Raw genomic sequence first — 20,308 nt, forward strand, 5'->3', positions numbered from 1 at the left:
GTAATTTCTAGTTTTCTTTAGTGATATTAATTTATTTAGCAGAACAAATAGTTAACGCTACATGGTAATACATGTATATTAACGATAATGACATATCTCCACAAATTACAACATATAAATTGGAATTAAAGGTTTATCACTATCAGACATATTACATGGAGAATATAATGATCCGCTTAACTGAGGAAACGGATGTTAGATTACGTATTTACATTTATAATGTTAAAGCCTTATTAAAAAAGCTTAAAATAAACTTGATAAAACTGAGCCCCTGAAAACAGCAGTTTATATATCTTAATTATATTAAAGAATTAACTTCAATTTAAAACTAAAAAAGTTGAGATTTTTATTTCAAAGGAAAGTTTATTAAAATGTTCAGTATTTTTTTCTAATTCAGTGGTTTTTGATTAAGGCTATAATCTTAATTAAAAAAAAAACTCTACTATAATTGTAAAGTTTCTAGCGACTCGAGAAAAAGGTCGCTCAGATGTTCAGGCAATTTTGCGGGGTAAGATACCCGGAAAGTAAATTTATCTATGGGGTTTTCAAGGTTCTTAAACCCTTTCGGGTGCGAGCAAAATTGTTCACCGATTCGAAATCAAATCTGCCAGAAAAAGCTTAAGCCTTTTGTTTCTTTCTCGGAGCTTAGAACCATGGACCAACTATTGAATGGACTAAAATTGAAATTTTCTTTGAATTTTGGTTCGCTTTTATTACTATTACAATACTTTTTGTATTGGAAAGGCTGAATCATGTCTTGTACTTTTCAAAAGGCAAGAAATGTTGCCAAAAACGGCATGGCATGGTTTTAGGGTTAAGATATACATGGCGATTGGCTAGGGTTATGAGAAGCGTCTAGCCTGTCAATGGCAGGGCTTGCAACAAAGGTCCATGGAATTGCGCTACTTCTAACCCATTATTGGGAATAGGCCGCTTTATATAGCATAAATTTACAAAAGTCGTGAAAAATTCGTACGCTAAAAGTCAAACGACAACTATAGCTATGTTCCAAATGATATTACGAATAACGTTTCTAAAAAAGGGCTTAACTAAAATTTAGGTAAATTACTAACCATTTAAATATTTTAAATTAATTACGTTTTTAAACATACAAGATAAACCTCGTTCTTCGCAACGACAGCCGTCAAAGCTTATATAAGACAAGTACTGAATAGTGCATTTGAAGTCGAAACACTATTGAAGGGAGGGTGAAATGGAATATCAAGTGATTTTTTATCGATTCTTCTACTAATTATAACACCAATATGCATAGTGAAAGTCCAAGAAATGACACCGAATGATCTTAAAACTACAATTGCTTTGAAATTTCATGGATAATATTAACTAAACATCAATTAATGTTTTAGAAAAAGTGCTTATCTTCGTTTTTATTTGCGAATATTTCATTTGTCCCAATAATATTTTACCGTGAAATTTTCCTATTATTTTCCAAACGGCACGTGCCGTATTCATTTTACATTCACTTTTGATATTAAAAATGTTAGTATGAAATACATTAAAGAAGTCTACGATAAATGTAAAATGAAGTTTCTCATGCGACTCTCTTATTTATGGTCAGGACCGTGGTTTTTTTAAATAAGAAATAAAAAACATTAACCTTTTTAACGAACTGTTGAGTTGCAAAGCATAAGCGGTAGGCCTAATATTTAATATTTCGTAATAAGCTTATAGCTTCCATTACTAGGTTCACACTGTCTGCTTGTTTTTACCTTGTTCTGGTAAATAAGTCTTACAAATTCTTAATATTTTAATTTTTCAAAATATAATATGAAAATATGACTAATATTTTTTCGGCATATCGATTCTATTAGTACTTGTTTAGCTATAAAAATCTGCATCATTTCGATATTTCAAGAACGTCTTTCGATATTAATATTTAAAATGGGAGTTGTGTATTTAATTTAGTTTTACTATATTGCTAAACGCACATTTAAATATATCTAGATGCAATAGAAAGTAGTGCTTAATTTCATTCCTTCCATTGATGATATACCGGTTCGGGCTGGATCAAAAATTTAATAAACCGTTGCTCTTCGCCAAGATAAATATGATTGAAATTAGCTTTTCTTTGAGTCTACTGAGAAGAAGTATTAACGGGAATCGAAAGTTCAATACAAATATAATGAATAATATTAGATCATTTAATAGAACGAACATTCATGACCGCAATTAGATCGCCGAAACGGGTGGTAGCTTCCATTCTTTGGTGATATTGTGCAGCTAGAAATGAAATCTTTTTTACGAACAAACGTTATCAGTAATGCTAGATAACTAATAATATTGTTGAGGCCAATCGAGTTGGCAATAGAATTCTTAATAGCTCCTGAATAATGCACTATTTGAAATTTTAACGCAATTAGTTGCTTATGCAATAATATCAAATATTGGCATAATTGCACATGCAGGTCATTAAGTGGGAAGATAGTCGTCGTCTCTTCTCGAAACTTTGCTTTGATCGGTTTGTTCTGAATCCAAGGTTTCAGATTCAGCTGCGTAAATTGTTGGAATACTATTAATGAGATTGGTGTAAAATTGAGTTGGACCCAAAAACTATATTGGGCCCAACAATCATATTTTAATCAAATAAATTTTTCTAATGATTTTACACAAGCATTATAGTCGCATTACAAAATTAGGTCTCGAGCATATTGTTGTTAACAATTCTCTTTCTGTTAAATGATCTGACTCAAGATATGCTTCCTTTTAACTCGAGTGGGGGAGAATGCCCCCTCGCACGAGTATTGTTCCGACTTTTCAAGGTCTCTCTAGCATAGCTTGGCAATGCATGGCGGCAAGAATACCGTGTGTTCGGGGCTTTTCATCCCCATCATTCCGCTTTCGATTTTTTTAAAGTAAACACTTACTTGGTGACTCCACCAGAACGAACTCTAGTTGAAGCCACAAAAAAAGGATAAATAGACTCCGCCTCCTCCAAAGCATGCAATGGTGCCTTGGTTTAGGAATGGTGCTAGAGTATAACCAAAAGCGCATAGATCAGAAAGTGAAGAACATTAAACCTTTCCAGCCTTTAGCAACGGTATTCGTGTAAAATGAGAAGCAAGGGGGGACACAAATGGGTGGTTGGTGAGCCTCGTTTTCAACTACCAATCGAATCAGAGATATATTAGGTCATCGTTAGTGTCACGTGACAAGCGGAAAATAGTTCGCGATTGTAGCGGCTCCTGGGGATAGTGGGGAATACTATTGAGAAATCGGCTGCTTAACTAGGCTTAACGGTTGTTCTTTAGCGCTCTTTCGGTTCAATCGTCGTGGAATTCTCAAGTTTCGTTAAGTTGAATTTTGATATTGTTTTTCATGCACCTTTAAGTTTTCCGTCTTTATCAATCAGGAAAAAGTGATCCTTTTCGTAGCTTTCTAAAATGTTTGCTAAATTCAAATCTGACATTTTGACAAATGTGCCGATTCCCGACTACCTAAGTGACTAGATTATATTAAGCCTTGGAATTAAACTATAGCAGACGACATGAAAATAAAGAAATAAGTGAACTATATTTTCGAGCCAACTTACGCATGTACCTTGTGTAAAACTACGCGAAAGTAACTCTCCGCCGCGGCATAAGACCAACTCTTCCCGTCGCTCTGTAAGGGGGACGGAAATCTTGAATCGACTATGGGGGAACTCATTTTTCACGTTGCGGTTTAGGCTTCTCGTTCTTCACTTTCTGGTTTTCTATGCGCTTTTGGTATAACTTTCCCTCTAAAGACTTAAGCTGTCTGCTGCGAGTTCTACTGTTAAGTTAATATTTATTAGTCTCGCTCAGAACTGGAGGTATGGCGTCTAGTAAAGAAATTTTTATCTCATGCTCGCTTTTTAGCCCCTATTGTTTCACTTGTTTACTAATACCGTACCTCCAGCAGTGGTAAATCATATGTTAAAAAGGGTGATACACTTTATTGACGTATAAATTAATAAATAAATAAAAATGTTTTGATTGTTGTTAGGCTTTTTTTATTTGAAAAATATGATTAATTGGAGTTAATTTCCAATCTTATGCTAAATTACATATATAGTATAAGACCATCAACATACATTTTCAGACGCACATAACATGTCCGGGCAAGTCAATCACCATAAATCTTAAGAACAGAGGTAGACATTACATAATATGAAAGGGACAACTGTAAAAACCTAAAACTTATATCTGGAAATCCATTGGGACTGCATAGCGTGAAAAACGGAAGAGGAAAAAAAATCACAAAAAATCGTATTACTTTTAAGCTTTCGCTAGACGGCATTAGCAGGGAGCAAAAAAAGGTAACATGGAGTGGAAATGATGATGGGCGACCTGCGGCAATGAAAGTCTCCCAGTGTACTTTACGCAGTGGAAGATTGTCAAGTGCTGCCGCATAGCGCCATATTTCTAAGAGAACTAGCTTCTTTTATTAAGACACAGGGTCCATTCTCAACATTTCAGTACCGTACGACCCTACCGAAACGCTGAGCATCCTGGGAGATCAGACTGCAACGTTATAGGTATGGAGGATTCTACTCCATCCTTCTCTCCTTCAAGATTAGTAGAAGGTAAAATAATTTCTACACAGGGCCCATTTCATATATTATTTTTCATCCAAAAATATTGCTCCACATTACCTTTTGTCTTTCAGGATATTACTTTCAAGAGACTAGGTTTTTGTAGAACGTTACTTAACGTAATTTAAGTCGTTAAATTTTATGGGCGCTATTTGACAGCGGAAAAATACCAATTATACACTCACCAAAGCGTTTTTATAGCCCTTTAACAATGGGCCTATGTGTGAACGCCGAGTTATACCAAAAGGAAAAACCTTCTTGAACTCTAAAGATATTAATCAAAAATGTCTTGATTAGAATCAAGACCTAAAAAGTATCGATAAGACTGAGGGTATCACTTGTCTGAAGGATCAGATATTAATTTTTCTTTTTAATTGAAACTTAAATGCATGCTTAAGAAAAAACAACGTTCCATTACCGTTTTTCGTTGAAATAAATTATTTTACTGGTAATCAATTTCAAAAATTTACTTATCTCGGCTTTTCGACCACAATTCCATTCCCCGAAAACATTTTATCATTACATTAATTACTTTTGGGAGAGTACGTGTATGGTTTTGCGTTTTAAAAGGTTCCTAAAGACGTTACATCCCCATTCGTGACCGGCACTCTTCGCAGTGGAACATTATAATTATTCTAAAACCAATGGCGCCAAATTCAATAGGGACAGTAACATCATAGTAGTTATAACGAACAGAAAGTCAAGAGAATGGCACCGGTAATGAGCAGCAAAAAGAGAGGAAAGTTTGCTTCAAGGTAGCAGAGGGACATGGTAGTGAAAATAGTAATCTAGAATTTTGTTCGTTCAAACCTTAATATATCATGTAAAATTCAAGTGAGGAGGCGGCACTACCTAGAAAGATCTATTTTGGCAGATAACAGCGAAAAAATTATGTTCTACACACACTGGGACTATGGGAGAGTTTCTGGGCCGCAGGTCGCACATGATGAAATTTCAACTTCAGTTTACATCAATTTTCCCTGGTAACTTTTAAAAGGTTGTTGTCATGGCTAAACAGACCGCTATTACAGCTTTTTATAGTTTTCAAGGTTTTTTTGACACGTTATCTCCCAAAAGTAATTAATGTAATGATAAAATGTTTTCGGGGAATGGAATTGTGGTCGAAAAGCCGAGATAAGTAAATTTTTGAAATTGATTACCAGTAAAATAATTTATTTCAACGAAAAACGGTAATGGAACGTTGTTTTTTCTTAAGCATACATTTAAGTTTCAATTAAAAAGAAAAATTAATATCTGATCCTTCAGACAAGTGATACCCTCAGTCTTATCGATACTTTTTAGGTCTTGATTCTAATCAAGACATTTTTGATTAATATCTGTTCCTTCAGTCTTCATTTTAATTAAGAATGTTAAGAAACTGTATTACATTTTCAAAATCTGCACTAAGCAGAAACATATATAAAGGGGACCATAACTTTAGCTCAATCAGACATTTAGTTATAATGATACTTCAAAAAAAAAAGTAAATCAATAAAAGTTTGTATTCTTATTGTAATTAACATAATACAATTTTTACCAATCATTTATTGAAACGCGATGCGCCCCCCTAAAAATTCCAGAAATAGGACCAAATTGACAATTTTACAAAATTTTTAAAAATGCTGATTTATGTCCGTTTAACATTTAGCTCAAAATTGTCATAAGCCCAATATGAAATTCGGATATCCTTAAAACTTCATAAAGACGATCCGAGATTGTCAATTTCAAACTTTTTTGCAGCATAAACTAACGTCTGTTTAATATTAAGCTTAAAACCTTAAACAATATATAGTCAGGGCTACCCTAAAAGTTCAAGCGCCCACAAGTACCTAAAAGTACCCACAAGTACCTACAAGTACCCACAAGTACCTACAAGTACCCTCAAGTACCCACAAGTACCTACAAGTACCCACAAGTACCCACAAGTACCCACATGTACCTACAAGAACCCACAAGTACCCACATGCACCCACAAGTACCTACAAGCACCCACAAGCACCCACAAGTACCTACAAGTACCCACAAGTACATACAAGTACCCACAAGTACCTACAAGCACCCACAAGCACCTACAAGTATCCACAAGCACCTACAAGCACCTACAAGCACCCACAAGTACCCACAAGTACCTACAAGTACCCACAAGTACCTAAAAGTACCCACAAGTACCCACAAGTACCTACAAGTACCCAAAAGTACCTACAAGTATCCACAAGTACCCACAAGTACCCACAAGTACCTACAAGTACCCACAAGTACCTACAAGTACCTGCAAGTACCCACAAGTACCTACAAGTACCCACAAGTACCTAAAAGTACCCACAAGTACCCACAAGTACCTACAAGTACCCACAAGTACCCACAAGCACCCACAAGTACCCACAAGCACCCACAAGTACCCACAAGCACCCACAAGTACCTACAAGCACCCACAAGCACCCACAAGTACCTACAAGTACCCACAAGTACCAACAAGTACCCACAAGCACCCACAAGTACCCACAAGTACATACAAGTACCCACAAGTACCTACAAGCACCCACAAGTACCCACAAGTACCCACAAGTACCTACAAGTACCCACAAGTACCCACAAGTACCTACAAGTACCCACAAGTACCTACAAGTACCTACAAGTACCCACAAGTACCTACAAGTACCCACAAGTACCTACAAGTATCCACAAGTACCCACAAGTACCTACAAGTACCTTCAAGTACCCACAAGTACCTACAAGTGCCTACAAGAACTCACAAGTACCTACAAGTGCCTACAAGAACTCACAAGTACCCACAAGTACCTACAAGCACCCACAAGTACCTACAAGTACCCACAAGTATCACAAGTACCCACAAGTACCAACAAGTACCCACAAGCACCCACAAGTACATACAAGTACCCACAAGTACCTACAAGTACCCACACGTACCTACAAGCACCCACAAGTACCTGCAAGTACCCATAAGTACCCACAAGTACCTACAAGTACCCACAAGTACCTACAAGTATCCACAAGTACCCACAAGTATCCACAAGTACCCACAAGTACCCACAAGTACCTACAAGTACCTGCAAGTACCCACAAGTACCTACAAGTACCCACAAAAACCTACAAGTACCTACAAGTACCCACAAGTACCTACAAGTACCCACAAGTACCCACAAGCACCCACAAGTACCCACAAGCACCCACAAGTACCCACAAGCACCCACAAGCACCCACAAGCACCCACAAGTACCTACAAGTACCCACAAGTACCAACAAGTACCCACAAGCACCCACAAGTACATACAAGTACCCACAAGTACCTACAAGCACCCACAAGTACCCACAAGTACCCACAAGTACCTACAAGTACCCACAAGTACCTACAAGTACCCACAAGTACCTACAAGTACCTACAAGTACCCACAAGTACCTACAAGTATCCACAAGTACCTACAAGTATCCACAAGTACCCACAAGTACCTACAAGTACCTTCAAGTACCCACAAGTACCTACAAGTGCCTACAAGAACTCACAAGTACCCACAAGTACCCACAAGTACCTACAAGCACCCACAAGTACCACAAGTACCCACAAGTACCAACAAGTACCCACAAGTACCAACAAGTACCCACAAGCACCCACAAGTACATACAAGTACCCACAAGTACCTACAAGTACCCACACGTACCTACAAGTACCCACACGTACCTACAAGCACCCACAAGTACCTACAAGTACCTTCAAGTACCCACAAGTACCTACAAGTGCCTACAAGAACTCACAAGTACCCACAAGTACCCACAAGTACCTACAAGCACCCACAAGTACCTACAAGCACCCACAAGTACCTACAAGTACCCACAAGTATCACAAGTACCCACAAGTACCAACAAGTACCCACAAGCACCCACAAGTACATACAAGTACCCACAAGTACCTACAAGTACCCACACGTACCTACAAGCACCCACAAGTACCTGCAAGTACCCATAAGTACCTACAAGAACCCACAAGTACCTACAAGAACCCACAAGTACCTACAAGCACCCACAAGTACCTACAAGCACCCACAAGTACCTACAAGCACCCACAAGTACCTACAAGTATCCACAAGCACCTACAACCACCCACAAGTACCTACAAGCACCCACAAGTACCCACAAGAACACACAAGTACCTACAAGCACCCACAAGAACCCACAAGTACCCACAAGAACCCACAAGTACCTACAAGCACCCACAAGAACCCACAAGTACCCACAAGAACCCACAAGTACCTACAAGCACCCTCAAGAACCCACAAGTACCTACAAGTACCCACATGTACCCACAAGAACCCACATGTACCCACAAGAACCCACATGTTCCACAAGTACCTACAAGCACCCACAAGTACCTACAAGCACCCACAAGTACCCACAAGTACCTACAAGCACCCACAAGTACCCACAAGAACCCACAAGTACCCACAAGAACCCGGGCAAAGCACCTACAAGAGCTCAAACGCCATGTTTTTCTTGATAATATCCCTCTGACGAAGTGCATCACAACAAAAACGCCGTAAGTCCAACATAAAAAATGAGGGCTAAAATGCGTGTCTCTAACAGTGGTAAAACGCCGTAATTCCAATACCCAAAACAACGTAAGTCAAAGTATGTGTTAATAATGATAAAAATCAATACTTAAACTTAATTTATCTTAATGAAACTAAGAAAAGGCACATCTATGGACTGTTATCTTTCATTTAAGATGGTTCCCAAACGTAACGAATGAATAGTTTTCTTTATACACGATCGCAATTAAGGTCATTTTTCAAAAAAATCCCATGTTATCTCTATGGAACAATATAGTATCTTTCACCAAATGTCTTAATAATTTTATGGATTCTAAAACCACCCTTGACAACTTTTTTCATTATAGAATTAACTATTAGTTGGATCTCTTTGAAATTTTAACCACAAAAGTAGGGCCCAAATTTTAGTTCACTGGCAAAATTTCAAAGCGGCAAACACAATACGAAAAAAGTTACAGCCAATCAAAGAACCCTCCTTTAGCATTAGAGGGAGTATCAAGTCTTATCTAAGAGAGCGACCGCTCTCCTAGAATATGAAAATTTAGGCCTATAACTCGGTGTATTTTTCTTGGTAAAACCATATTCTGGATTAGGTGCTTAGAAGCCTTAGATCTTAATCCCGGAGAGGCTGCTGGAGCTACAACCTCACACTCTGAGGGCGTTATATTTAAAATGTCTGATTCGGGTCCTTGATTTTATTTGCCAAAGTTATAACACTTTAGCTACAGGGCCAGAAGCGTATAGGCTAAGGTCTCTTGGATAAAACTGCTGCCCTCTCTTTGAAACGTATTGTTATTGATTGAATATAGCTCTGGTCTTTTCAGTCTCTACTACTAAATCTTTTCATGACTCCAAATGTCTCCCGTTTCTAAATCCCGACTATCAGGATTCTCCATTATCCCCTTGGAGAAGTAACTGAATGACTATCACCCGAAAGTTGGGAATAGCTAGCTTTAGATCGAGATCTAGTATCATAGACTTTCAAACGCTGGTGCCAATGTGTTTTTAGACCATAGAAATGGATTTAAGTTAGTCCTAGATTTCATTTTGGTTTTTAGCTTTGCCTCTAATTTAATTCAGAGCATAAGGTTCTTATTCTATCTGAGTTTTTGCAGAGTGGTAATCATTCATATGTCAGTAAGGGCGTAAAATACTTCGATGAATATTGGTTTACTTGTGGAGAGAAACCAAAATAGGATTGTGTGGAGATGTCTGATTTTACCCTGAGAGATGATCTATATGGCAGAGATGCTAAATGTAGCTTATATCTCAGCACCGTTTAGTTCAAAAATAAATTTGTCGTATTGCATGTTATAGGCACAAATGAATTTTTCATTAGCATGTTTTAATCACAAATGAATATGTTAGATTAGTCACTTTTATTTAAGCATTTGCCCATCTTATTGATATAAATACAAAGTTGTGAAGCATTGAGGTTGAAATTTTAATAAAATTTTATGAAAATGTCATGTCTCCGTTTGTGTGTACTCCAGATTTTAATGCATTGTTTTATAAAAAATGTCAGTATGATAATTAGAACACTAAATGAGAAAACTTCAAAACAATATAGTTTGACAACTTAATATGTAATGAAGTTCTGCTCTAGGCTCTGGTTATCTCCACCTTGTTTATCCGTATTTCATAAACGATTCTCATCTGTTAGAACCCGCCAATTGCTTGGGGATCTTTTTGGAGAGTTAAACTGACTTGGGGCTCTGGAACTGCCCAATAGCAAGGGCCATTCTTACTTCTTTCCTCGCAATCGGTTATACTCGTTTCGCGGCCGAGTTGTTCCCTAAAAGGTTCCTTTGCCTCGTTTGACTGCAGAAAAATTATCGCCCCTGCTCTTTAGGGTTTCCTCAACCGCCACGAAGCCTGGCAATACTATTTTTCCTTCTTCCTTTCCTATTCTTCTTGGCGTGCCTCTTCGGTCGCAGCTCATTGGTTATCAACGAGAACCTTGTGATCTCATCCGTGGTGACGAAATGGAGGAGAAATGGAGGAGAAATTTATCTTTGCCAATGGACTCTGTAATCAATTCAACCCGATTTTAGCCTGGTAGATTTTCTTTCGACAGTCGTATTTTCGAACATTTATAAGATATATCTCTAGGGGTTCTGCTGAAAAGAGTGGGTTATATTTATATAAATAGATATATATCTACAGCTTCAATGTACGAGGCAAATCGATTTTATGAAGAAGTGTTATTCTACTAAAATGTTGCGATTTTTTTACTCATAGCAGCCGAAAAAATGCTAATGTAGGCATGAAAATAATATAATAGTTTAAATGACATTGTTTTATGGATTGCAAAATGCAGTACCTACAGTATTAAGAACCTATACATATAAGAAATGAGAATGTTTGAATACCCATCTATTGTTTCCACTCGCTTATGCTTTAGCACGGTGTCGTTATATGCTTGCCGAAAATAGCCGCCATGAATTAAAAAAATGTAGTAGTTTGAAGGAGGAAATCTGAGATAACAAAAAGCATTGAAGCCCAATTCTATCTTTGAACTTTAGCTCGACGACCAGGCTGTCTCATCCAGGTTACACTATATTATGACTATTAATTACCAATTAAGTAATATATAAAACTTAATGAAATTTAAGCTCAAATTTATGAACCATTTATGAATATTTATACACGCGAAGCTACCAAGTTGAAAGCACCTTCTTCATTATCATGCTACGGTCGCATCAAATATTTAACTCCCATCCACTTGAGGTTAAATGTGGGGAGAAGAGAAACATCAACAAGTTGGGAAAATTAAATATAAAACCCTCACGCAGCTGCCGGAATTATAGAGGAACGATGACTTCAATAATCGAAACCTTACCTGGTTTAATCGAACCACACATAAAGCCGGATCAGACCGATCTAATCCTAATTGGCGATCATGTCCGCGAATTCTATTAAATGAATCTTTATTATATAAAATTAATTGACGTGTAACCACTACACTGCCATATGTTATTAGCATAACCTATAAGTAAAAATAAACCTAACCTAACTTACCCTTACTTTAGCCAAACCTACTGTTCCACACTTGCCCTTATTCTAATAAATAATCATCGTTAATGTTCGTCTAATCCCGACATTTATAAATTTGAAACAATCATTCTTTCCCAAGAAATAAAATTCTACCCTAAAAATTAACAGAATTGGAACGGTGCTAATTCACACGTCGTGTCGATCTTGACGAAAAATTTTTGGTAGCCTAAAGTTAGTGAAACTAGATAAACATTTTTAATGCGCAATGGCTTTGTAAAATTAAGAAGACAAAATACTACTGGAATAGCATGTCCTCTTTTTTTACTTGTATTGCGCAAATGTCTATGATTGGTTGGCAGTTAGTATCACACATAAAGTAAATTATATCAATTTAAATTATTGGGAGCTTCTTAAAACACTACTAAAAAACACTGAGTAAATTTAACTGATAAAACATGTTCTATGACAATGTTTTTGTGAGTATGGTTTTATTGAAATATTTGAATTTACAGTACAACTTTGAGTTATAATTTAATTCTAGAATGTTGAGGAAAATGTTTTCACTAACATCTGATAAAATTATGGATAGTAGAACAAAGAATTAAAATTTAATTTCTTTTATTATATGTAGTCAAATGTTCAATCTTGACCGATATTTTCCATAACACTGTAATAATTTTTAAAACTCAAGTACTTACGAAAAGGATTTTATTTTAACAAGAGTTTTTATTACAATATATTGTCAACAAGTAGAATAAAGATGTCAATTATTTATAAATGCAATGCACTATAGGTAATAATGGTACATAAATCGATCGAATAATTTGCATACATTTTGTGTTTGCCAAGATAAGACTTAAGATAAGATAAATTTCGCAAAATAACGCGAATCATCATTAGTACGACACATCGCTAAAAATCTAGTTTTGCAAATGTCCATACTATATTTAACCCGATGGAACTAATTTGAAAATCGTTTAATTTTAATTTTATTAAAATAAGTTCGAGTTCAAGCTATAATTTTATTAAATAATTTTAGCCGTATAAAGAATTTGAAATTACTGTAAAATAAAAACTGTTTCAAGATTGTATGTCATACCTATTAATGTCCACGAGAGGTTTGACGTAGAGCTCAACCCAAGAGAGGGCGGTATTTCTTTTAAAATTATTATAAAGAAAACGCGTTTTTAAAAATCTTTCTAATAGAACGAGAAAAACAACGCGGTCTTTACAAGAGTGTACAGCAATGAATGTGTCAATACGACTAATAGTAAATTTAAATATAAAATATAGTATTGAGGAACTTAAACTTCAGAAACTTTGTAACCTTCCGTAGTAATTAGGGGACCTCCTGAGTTTCTACTCAGGCCACTAATATAGGGACAGTCATCTTAATAGGAGCCAGGTTAGAATAGAGCAACGCCTGTTTGCAGCGCCGCGGTGGCGACTTTGGAATATTTCGAACTCTAACAGATGCACGTACCTCTAAACAGTAGTAAACACGGTTATGTAGGCTGTGATTTAGGTCAGATCTTGCCTCAATGAGCTCAAACTAATACGAGCCTCAAGGATGAACATTAGGATGAAATTAAGCGAAGGAGGATTATAATGAAATAATTATATTAAGGTGAGTTAAAAGTTATTATTATTTTCAAATTTACGTATATGTTGAACGAGAAATAAACATATTATGAAAGCTTCATGGTGTGATATAGAGATATACTGTATAGTTAAGCATTTTAATGGTCACATGACACAGGGTACGATCATTTCACGCTTTCGACGCGAGGTGGCGGTTGCTACGCGTTGCCATATGTAAACTGGCGATTACCATTGAGTTTACTGTCCCTATATTAGTGGTCTGAGGTTTCTACTCCAGTGGTGCAAGGTTACATAGAGGATTAACACCCTGTGTTACCTCTGACCTGCGTTTTGTGGGCTGAGTTGATACGCGCCCTTCCCAAGCCAAGGTGTGCAGGTACCGTGCTGAGGGCTGTGTGGTACCGGGGAAGTTAATCTACGGTATCTCGAACGGTCCCCTCGGGGCACCAGGCGAAACCCCGTTGTAATTAGCCTTCCACCCGGGTTGAGGACTACCGGGTGGTGACCTTTTACTTGCCTCATTACTCGTGGGATCTCTATGGATTCTCTAAATACTAAAACTAAAAACAAACCTGGGCATGGAGCCGGTTCTACCGGTACCCAGCCTTCTCTCAGGGAAGGAGGCAACTCCCAACCTGCTTCTGGGCGTGATGCTGCCTCTGGCAGCAACCACCCGCAATCGGCGGAAGGCCAAAAGTCACCTCCTGCTCCTCAATCGGGTTTTACCAGGTTGAGTGAGGTTAATAGGAGGCGCAAGGCCAACCGCCGAAGAAAACAATCCCAAAAAGATGGCCAGAACTCTGCACTGGGTGCAGGAGATACGGGCCGAGATGGGACTCCTGTACCTTCGGGTGCTGGGAGTAACGTCTTGGGTACGGACTCTACGCCTGGTGCAAGAGAAGCTACCATCCTTTCTGGAAAGAGAGCTAGGGCTGAGGACCCTGATCCCTCGCCTAGCTTACAAGCTGCGGCGTCAAAGAAGACCAAGTCTTACTGCGACGTCGCTAGTATTGTCAAGATGGCCATTGTTAAAGATGGCTATCCGACCAATGCGGTCACGGAGGAGGACGTTGTTCCCATCCAGGCCGCTATACTTGACGCACTGGACGCTGAGCTTTCTTCGGGAAGCTCGCTGCCGCGTCCTTTCAATTTCCACATCATGGCTGGGGCCATGATTTATTCTTGTGGGGATTCTGCGACCGGCGATTGGCTCGTGAAGGTGCTACACCATAATGAGCGTGCCATAGGGGGAACACGGCTTTCAGTAATGAAGGCCAGTGAACTCCCGAAGCCGTTCAAGGTGTCCTTCCGGACCAAGGACCGTCGCACCACTGATCCGGCGGCTCTTCTCCGGCGATTGAAGGCCTACAACGGTAGGTTTCTGACCGACTGTTGGCGGTGCCTGAAGTCGTTCGATGAGAAGAGCACCAGACGCTGGATCTTCTTAATTGATGGCTCCTCCATGGAGGCCATCAAGGAGGCCGGCTTCGAGGGTCTTACTGGCGTGGATGTCGGGACTTTTAAAGTCCTGAATGCGCCTAAGGACCCTCTCCAGAATGTCCTTGAGGCTTCGGATGAAGAAGGCAACGCTGCAGCCAGCGTGAGTGGGGAGCTGGCAGCAAATATTGCTGGCATTAATTTAGAGCCATCCCTTCCAGATAGCTCAGACATAGACCTCGGGACAGAGTCCGACTTTTTGAAGGACTCTGATACCGAGAGGACCCACGCTCCTGTCACTAGGATGGAGTTAGGGGCCGAGGGTGCTGCTGGTGGAGGCGTGGGAGATACCGGTCTTGGATCGGGACTCCGCGCTACCGCCAAGCAGTAGCCGGGGCCGCCTCTCTTCCTGCGATATGAGCATCAAGGTGATCCAGATCAACCTGCATCACTGCAAAGCAGCCTCGGCAGTTTTATGCCGGAGGTTTGCCCTAGAGGGCCTGGATGTGGCCCTCATTCAGGAACCTTGGATTCATAATGGTAAAATCCTTGGTTTAAAGAATGCAGGTAATATCTCTTATGACTTTACCTCACCCAACCCCAGGGCGTGTGTTCTGACCAGGAAGGGTCTTGATATCCTTCCGCTTCCGAACTACCTCACTAGGGATACTGCTGTGATTAAGGTAATGCCCTCCTCTTTTGGAGAGGCAACTGGCCTTACCATGGCGTCCGCTTACTTTCCCCATGATGCCACGGGTTCCCCTCCACCACAGGAGGTTGTCGCTCTTGTCGACCGCTGTGAGAGGCAGGGGGACAGGCTCATTTTGGGCTGTGATGCCAATGCCCACCATGTCACGTGGGGCAGCAGTGACTGAAACAGACGTGGTGATGAACTGCTTGAATATCTGGTCGGTACGAACCTGCATATTCTCAACAGGCACAATGAGCCAACCTTTGTTACTTCTAACAGAAAGGAGGTCATTGATGTCACCCTGGCCACAGACAATATCAGTCTGTCGGTTTCCAACTGGCATGTGTCTAATGAACCGTCTCTTTCGGACCATAGGCACATCTGCTTCTCGGTTGCGGTCAAGTCAACTTCGGTTAAGACGGAACTGCGTAACCCCCGTCGGACCGACTGGTCCGGCTACAGGGAGGAACTTCGCCTCCTTCTCAGAGGTAATGCTCCAAAGCTTTCCTCGGTGCTGGAATTTGATTCGGCAGTTGATCTCATGCAACATGCCATTATCGATTCCTACCACCACAACTGTCCAGCGAAGCTTGCCAGCCGGCCAAGGCTCGTTCCTTGGTGGAATACGGAACTTGGCAAGCTTCGCAAGCTCACTCGGAAACTCTTTAATAGGGCTAAGAGGACTGGGGACTGGACTATTTATAGACAGACCCTCAATAAGTATAATAAAGCCATCCGGGAGGCCAAGAGGAACTCCTGGAGGGACTTTTGCGGTAGCATCTCTGATGCCCCCGCTACTGCCAAAATCATGAAGATCCTGGCTCATGATAACACTTACCAGCTCAGCACCATCAAGGTGGCAGATGGTGAGTTTACCAAGTCAGGGACTGATACCCTTAAGCATATGCTTAAGGTACACTTCCCGGACTCCAAGGCCTTTGACCTCACAGGCACCGGCGCTCCCCCCGTGCACTTTCGGAGAGCGCACAGGGCGGACTGGGGCATCGCCAGGGGTAAATAACGAAAGGAGTTAGAGACGCTAGCTTCCGTAGTGTAGAATACAGTGGGACCTTGAAACGTCATAGAATTTGTAACTAACGTAGTGCCATCTTTGGAACTGTATTGTAAATAAGACCAGAACCTTAAAAGTTTTGCCTTAAAATCTCGCGCCGCAAGGTATTCTGGGTAAAGTAAAATGGCGGGTGTCGATTTTGTGAAGTCGTCTCATAAATCAACCCAATATAATTATTATATTCATTCACGAGTAAATAGCGATTCAAAGAAGAAAGATAAGTCAACAATTTGCAATTTGAAGCCGGGTAAATCCTCAAAATGTGTTCAAACTTGTTTTGCCGTAAGTGCGCGGTTACAGAGTCGGCCCAGTGAGCCAAGGCTTAGTGATTTTTCCGAGTCAGTGCCAGTGGGAACTGTGGGATCAGGATCATCGACTGTATCTGTGACTAAAGAAATTAAAACAACTAAAACTGTATTGAAGGATGCAAAAACGACATTTAATTCTATTTCATTATCGGATAAGGAATTTACCGACTTTAAAGTTGCATGTTTCTAATTCAAGTGCACCTTAATGAATAAACTTTACTCTAAGCCTAATTGTCACTCAGTCGTAAGCAGACGAACACTAGCAGACAGGAGGAAATCGAAATCCCATCATGACTTTCGAAACTTTGCTGCCACGCTATTGGTTGGAAAATATCATACTTATTTTGAATTATAGGCGGCGCGACCGAGGAGTTTTCTGTTTTCTGTGTCTACGTTTGAAAGTCCCACTGTATTCTACACTACGGTAGCTAGCGTCTCTAACTCCTTTCGTTATTTACCCCTGGCATCGCCAATAAGGTAGTTACATACTCTAGACTTCAGTGGGCTGTAAACTCGTTTCAGCCCTACAAGTCCCCTGGCCCAGATGGCGTCTTTCCCGCCCTCCTCCAGGAAGGCATAGACGCCATTGGCCCTTATCTGTGCTGGATATTTAGAGCCTGCATTGCTCTGGCGCATATTCCAGATGTCTGGAAGCGCTCGAAGGTTATCTTTATTCCCAAACCTTCCTAAAGACTTTAGAGAAATTGGTGGACAGGTTTCTGTGGGATGGTGTTCTTTCCCACACACCCCTGTCCACTTTTCAGTTTGCCTATCAGAAAGGCAAGTCCACAGAGACGGCGCTTCATGGCATTTTGAACTGCCTTGACAGGGCCATCGAGTTCAAGGAGATGTCTTTGGCCATCTTCCTTGATATTGAGGGTGCCTTTGATAGGGTCTCTAGTGAAGTCATCCTTCGCGCTGCGGAGCGGTTTGGTATTGACGACACTTTGTGTCGTTGGATAAAATCCATGCTCACGTATCGCAGGGTGACGGCGTCTCTTCTCGGGGAAACCTTGGAGATCTCCACCGACCGTGGCTGTCCTCAGGGAGGGGTTCTTTCCCCTCTTCTTTGGTGCCTGGTGGTGGATGAGCTGCTGGGTCGACTCGGGGAGAGGGGATGTCACTGTTTTGGCTATGCGGATGACATCGCAGTGATTGTTACAGGGAGGTTCCCTACAACTATCGCTGCACTGATGAAATCTGTCTTGCATGATGTTGAGGATTGGTGTAGGGGTGTTAACCTAACCGTCAATCCCAACAAGACTGTCCTTATACCGTTTACTCGGAAAAAGACTAATGACCTATTCAACGATATTTCCTTCTTTGGACAGGTTTTAAAGAAGTCCTCCGAGGTCAAATACCTTGGCGTGACTTTCGATGCCAAGCTTACTTGGAAGTCCCACCTTGATCTGAGTATCAAGAAGGCCAAAATTTTATTTTGGCGTTTAAGAAGTTCAGTCAGCAAGTCCTGGGGCTTAAGCCCTAGCGCTGTAAACTGGATTTATACCAGGATCATCAGGCCAGTGGTCTCCTATGGAGCTCTTGTCTGGTGGCCCAGGGTTCGCCTTAAAACAGCCCAAGATGAACTACGCAAGCTTCAAAGGCTGGCGTGCATCGGTATCACGGGGTCCATGAGAACAGCCCCCACAGCTTCTCTGGAAATCCTTCTCAATATGCTTCCTCTTCACCTTTTTATTGAGGAGGAAGCTATTATGGGAGCCTGTAGGCTCAACAACCTCGGCTGGTGGAAGCCCAAGCATTGGGACTTCAGTCACACCAAGCTTTTTAGTGAGTACAGCAGTACTGAGCCATCACTTGTGATGGTCTCAGATAAATCTGTTACATCATACCACTTCGACAAGCCCTTCAGCGTGCACTTTCCCAGTCGCGCTGATTGGGAGACAACCCCAGTCCTCGGGACTGGAGGGGAGTCCGTCTGGTTCACGGACGGCTCTAAGACGGACTCTGGAGTTGGTGCCGGGGTCTACTGCTTGACCAAGAAGTTTGGTTTTTACGAGAGCCTTGGCAACTATGCCAGCGTTCTCCAGGCGGAAATCATGGCCATTTGTTTATGCGCGGATTTCTGCAACAAGAAAAACTATCGCGGACGGACGATTCAGATCTATTCGGATAGTCAGGCCGCCCTCAAGGCGCTGAATCAGTGCCTTGTCGATTCCAGACTGGTGCTCAGCTGTCTGGATCTGCTGGGCTCTTTGGCTGCCCGCAACAAGGTTCAATTGCTGTGGGTGCCAGGGCACTGCGGATACCTGGGCAATGAGAGGGCTGATATGTATGCCAAAAGGGGGGGCTGAGGCGAAGTTCTTCGGACCAGAGCCTGCGGTTCCCATCCCCCATGGCATCATTCGCCATAGGATTCACTGCCGGATGTCTGCACTTCAACTGCAGCTCTGGCTTGACATGGATGGACAGAGACAGGCCAAGGAGTTTGTCCCGGGTCCTTCTATCACTAGGGCAAAGGAACTGCTTGCCCTCACCAAAAACAAAATTAGGCTGGTCACCAGTCTCCTCACCGGACACTGCCGGCTGAATAGACACCTGCACTTATTGGGCATCGTTGATGACCCACTTTGTAGGTTCTGCCGGGAGGTAGAGGAAACCTCCTCCCATATCCTCTGTAGCTGCGACTACCTCGCGGCCTGTTTCCGGCAGAAACGAAAAGGTCACCGAGACGCGATAAATCATAAAAAGTCCAGTAGACTTAAAAACTATAGACATATCGAAGCTAGTTTTTTGTTAAACGCTTTTATCGTTTTTTTGACCTAAATTTGATCTAAAAACTAACTATATATACTGTGAACCTTAATCTTAAAAGCCACTTGTTCTCTTTCTTCTAATCTTGTAATCTCGGAGTTTTAAATTGTCTTAGTAGCCCTAGTCATTAGCCTCATGTATTAATTTAGTTAAACGTTGTCCAAATGGACAGAAAATAAAGTTATTCGTTTTTTAACTCGCCGTCGTGGTACTTTTAGTTAGAGAACACTTACAATAACGCAACATTTCTTGGTGCCGTAACCCGGGAGTGAGTGAGCGGAACGTTGTGTTAAG

General features: G+C 40.7%; 1 protein-coding gene across 1 annotated transcript; it reads left to right on the forward strand.

Moving 5' to 3' along the window:
• The first annotated feature begins 15,730 nt into the window (after positions 1-15,730).
• Positions 15,731-20,252, forward strand: LOC149687458 (uncharacterized). The gene is made up of 3 exons (XM_089870448.1): positions 15,731-16,350; positions 18,574-19,309; positions 20,233-20,252. The coding sequence occupies exons 1-3, from the start codon at positions 15,916-15,918 to the stop codon at positions 20,250-20,252; spliced, it is 1,191 nt and encodes a 396-aa protein (XP_089726574.1). The 5' UTR covers positions 15,731-15,915.
• Positions 20,253-20,308: the final 56 nt, after the last annotated feature.

This window comes from Phalangium opilio, unplaced genomic scaffold (genome assembly GCF_054372755.1).
Source record: "Phalangium opilio isolate 3A_F unplaced genomic scaffold, DU_Popi_V2 ptg000031l_1, whole genome shotgun sequence".
In the NCBI taxonomy this organism is placed as follows: domain Eukaryota; kingdom Metazoa; phylum Arthropoda; class Arachnida; order Opiliones; family Phalangiidae; genus Phalangium; species Phalangium opilio.

What these genes read in the sequence shown, in the direction of transcription:
- LOC149687458 (XM_089870448.1), top strand. Translation starts at nt 15,916, where the DNA reads ATGATGCCACGGGTTCCCCTCCACCACAGGAGGTTGTCGCTCTTGTCG. An exon ending in ACTTCGCCTCCTTCTCAGAG is followed by an intron (nt 16,351 to 18,573) that starts GTAATGCTCCAA and finishes TTCTTTGGACAG; the next exon opens with GTTTTAAAGAAGTCCTCCGA. An exon ending in GGCGGAAATCATGGCCATTT is followed by an intron (nt 19,310 to 20,232) that starts GTTTATGCGCGG and finishes TGGTACTTTTAG; the next exon opens with TTAGAGAACACTTACAATAA.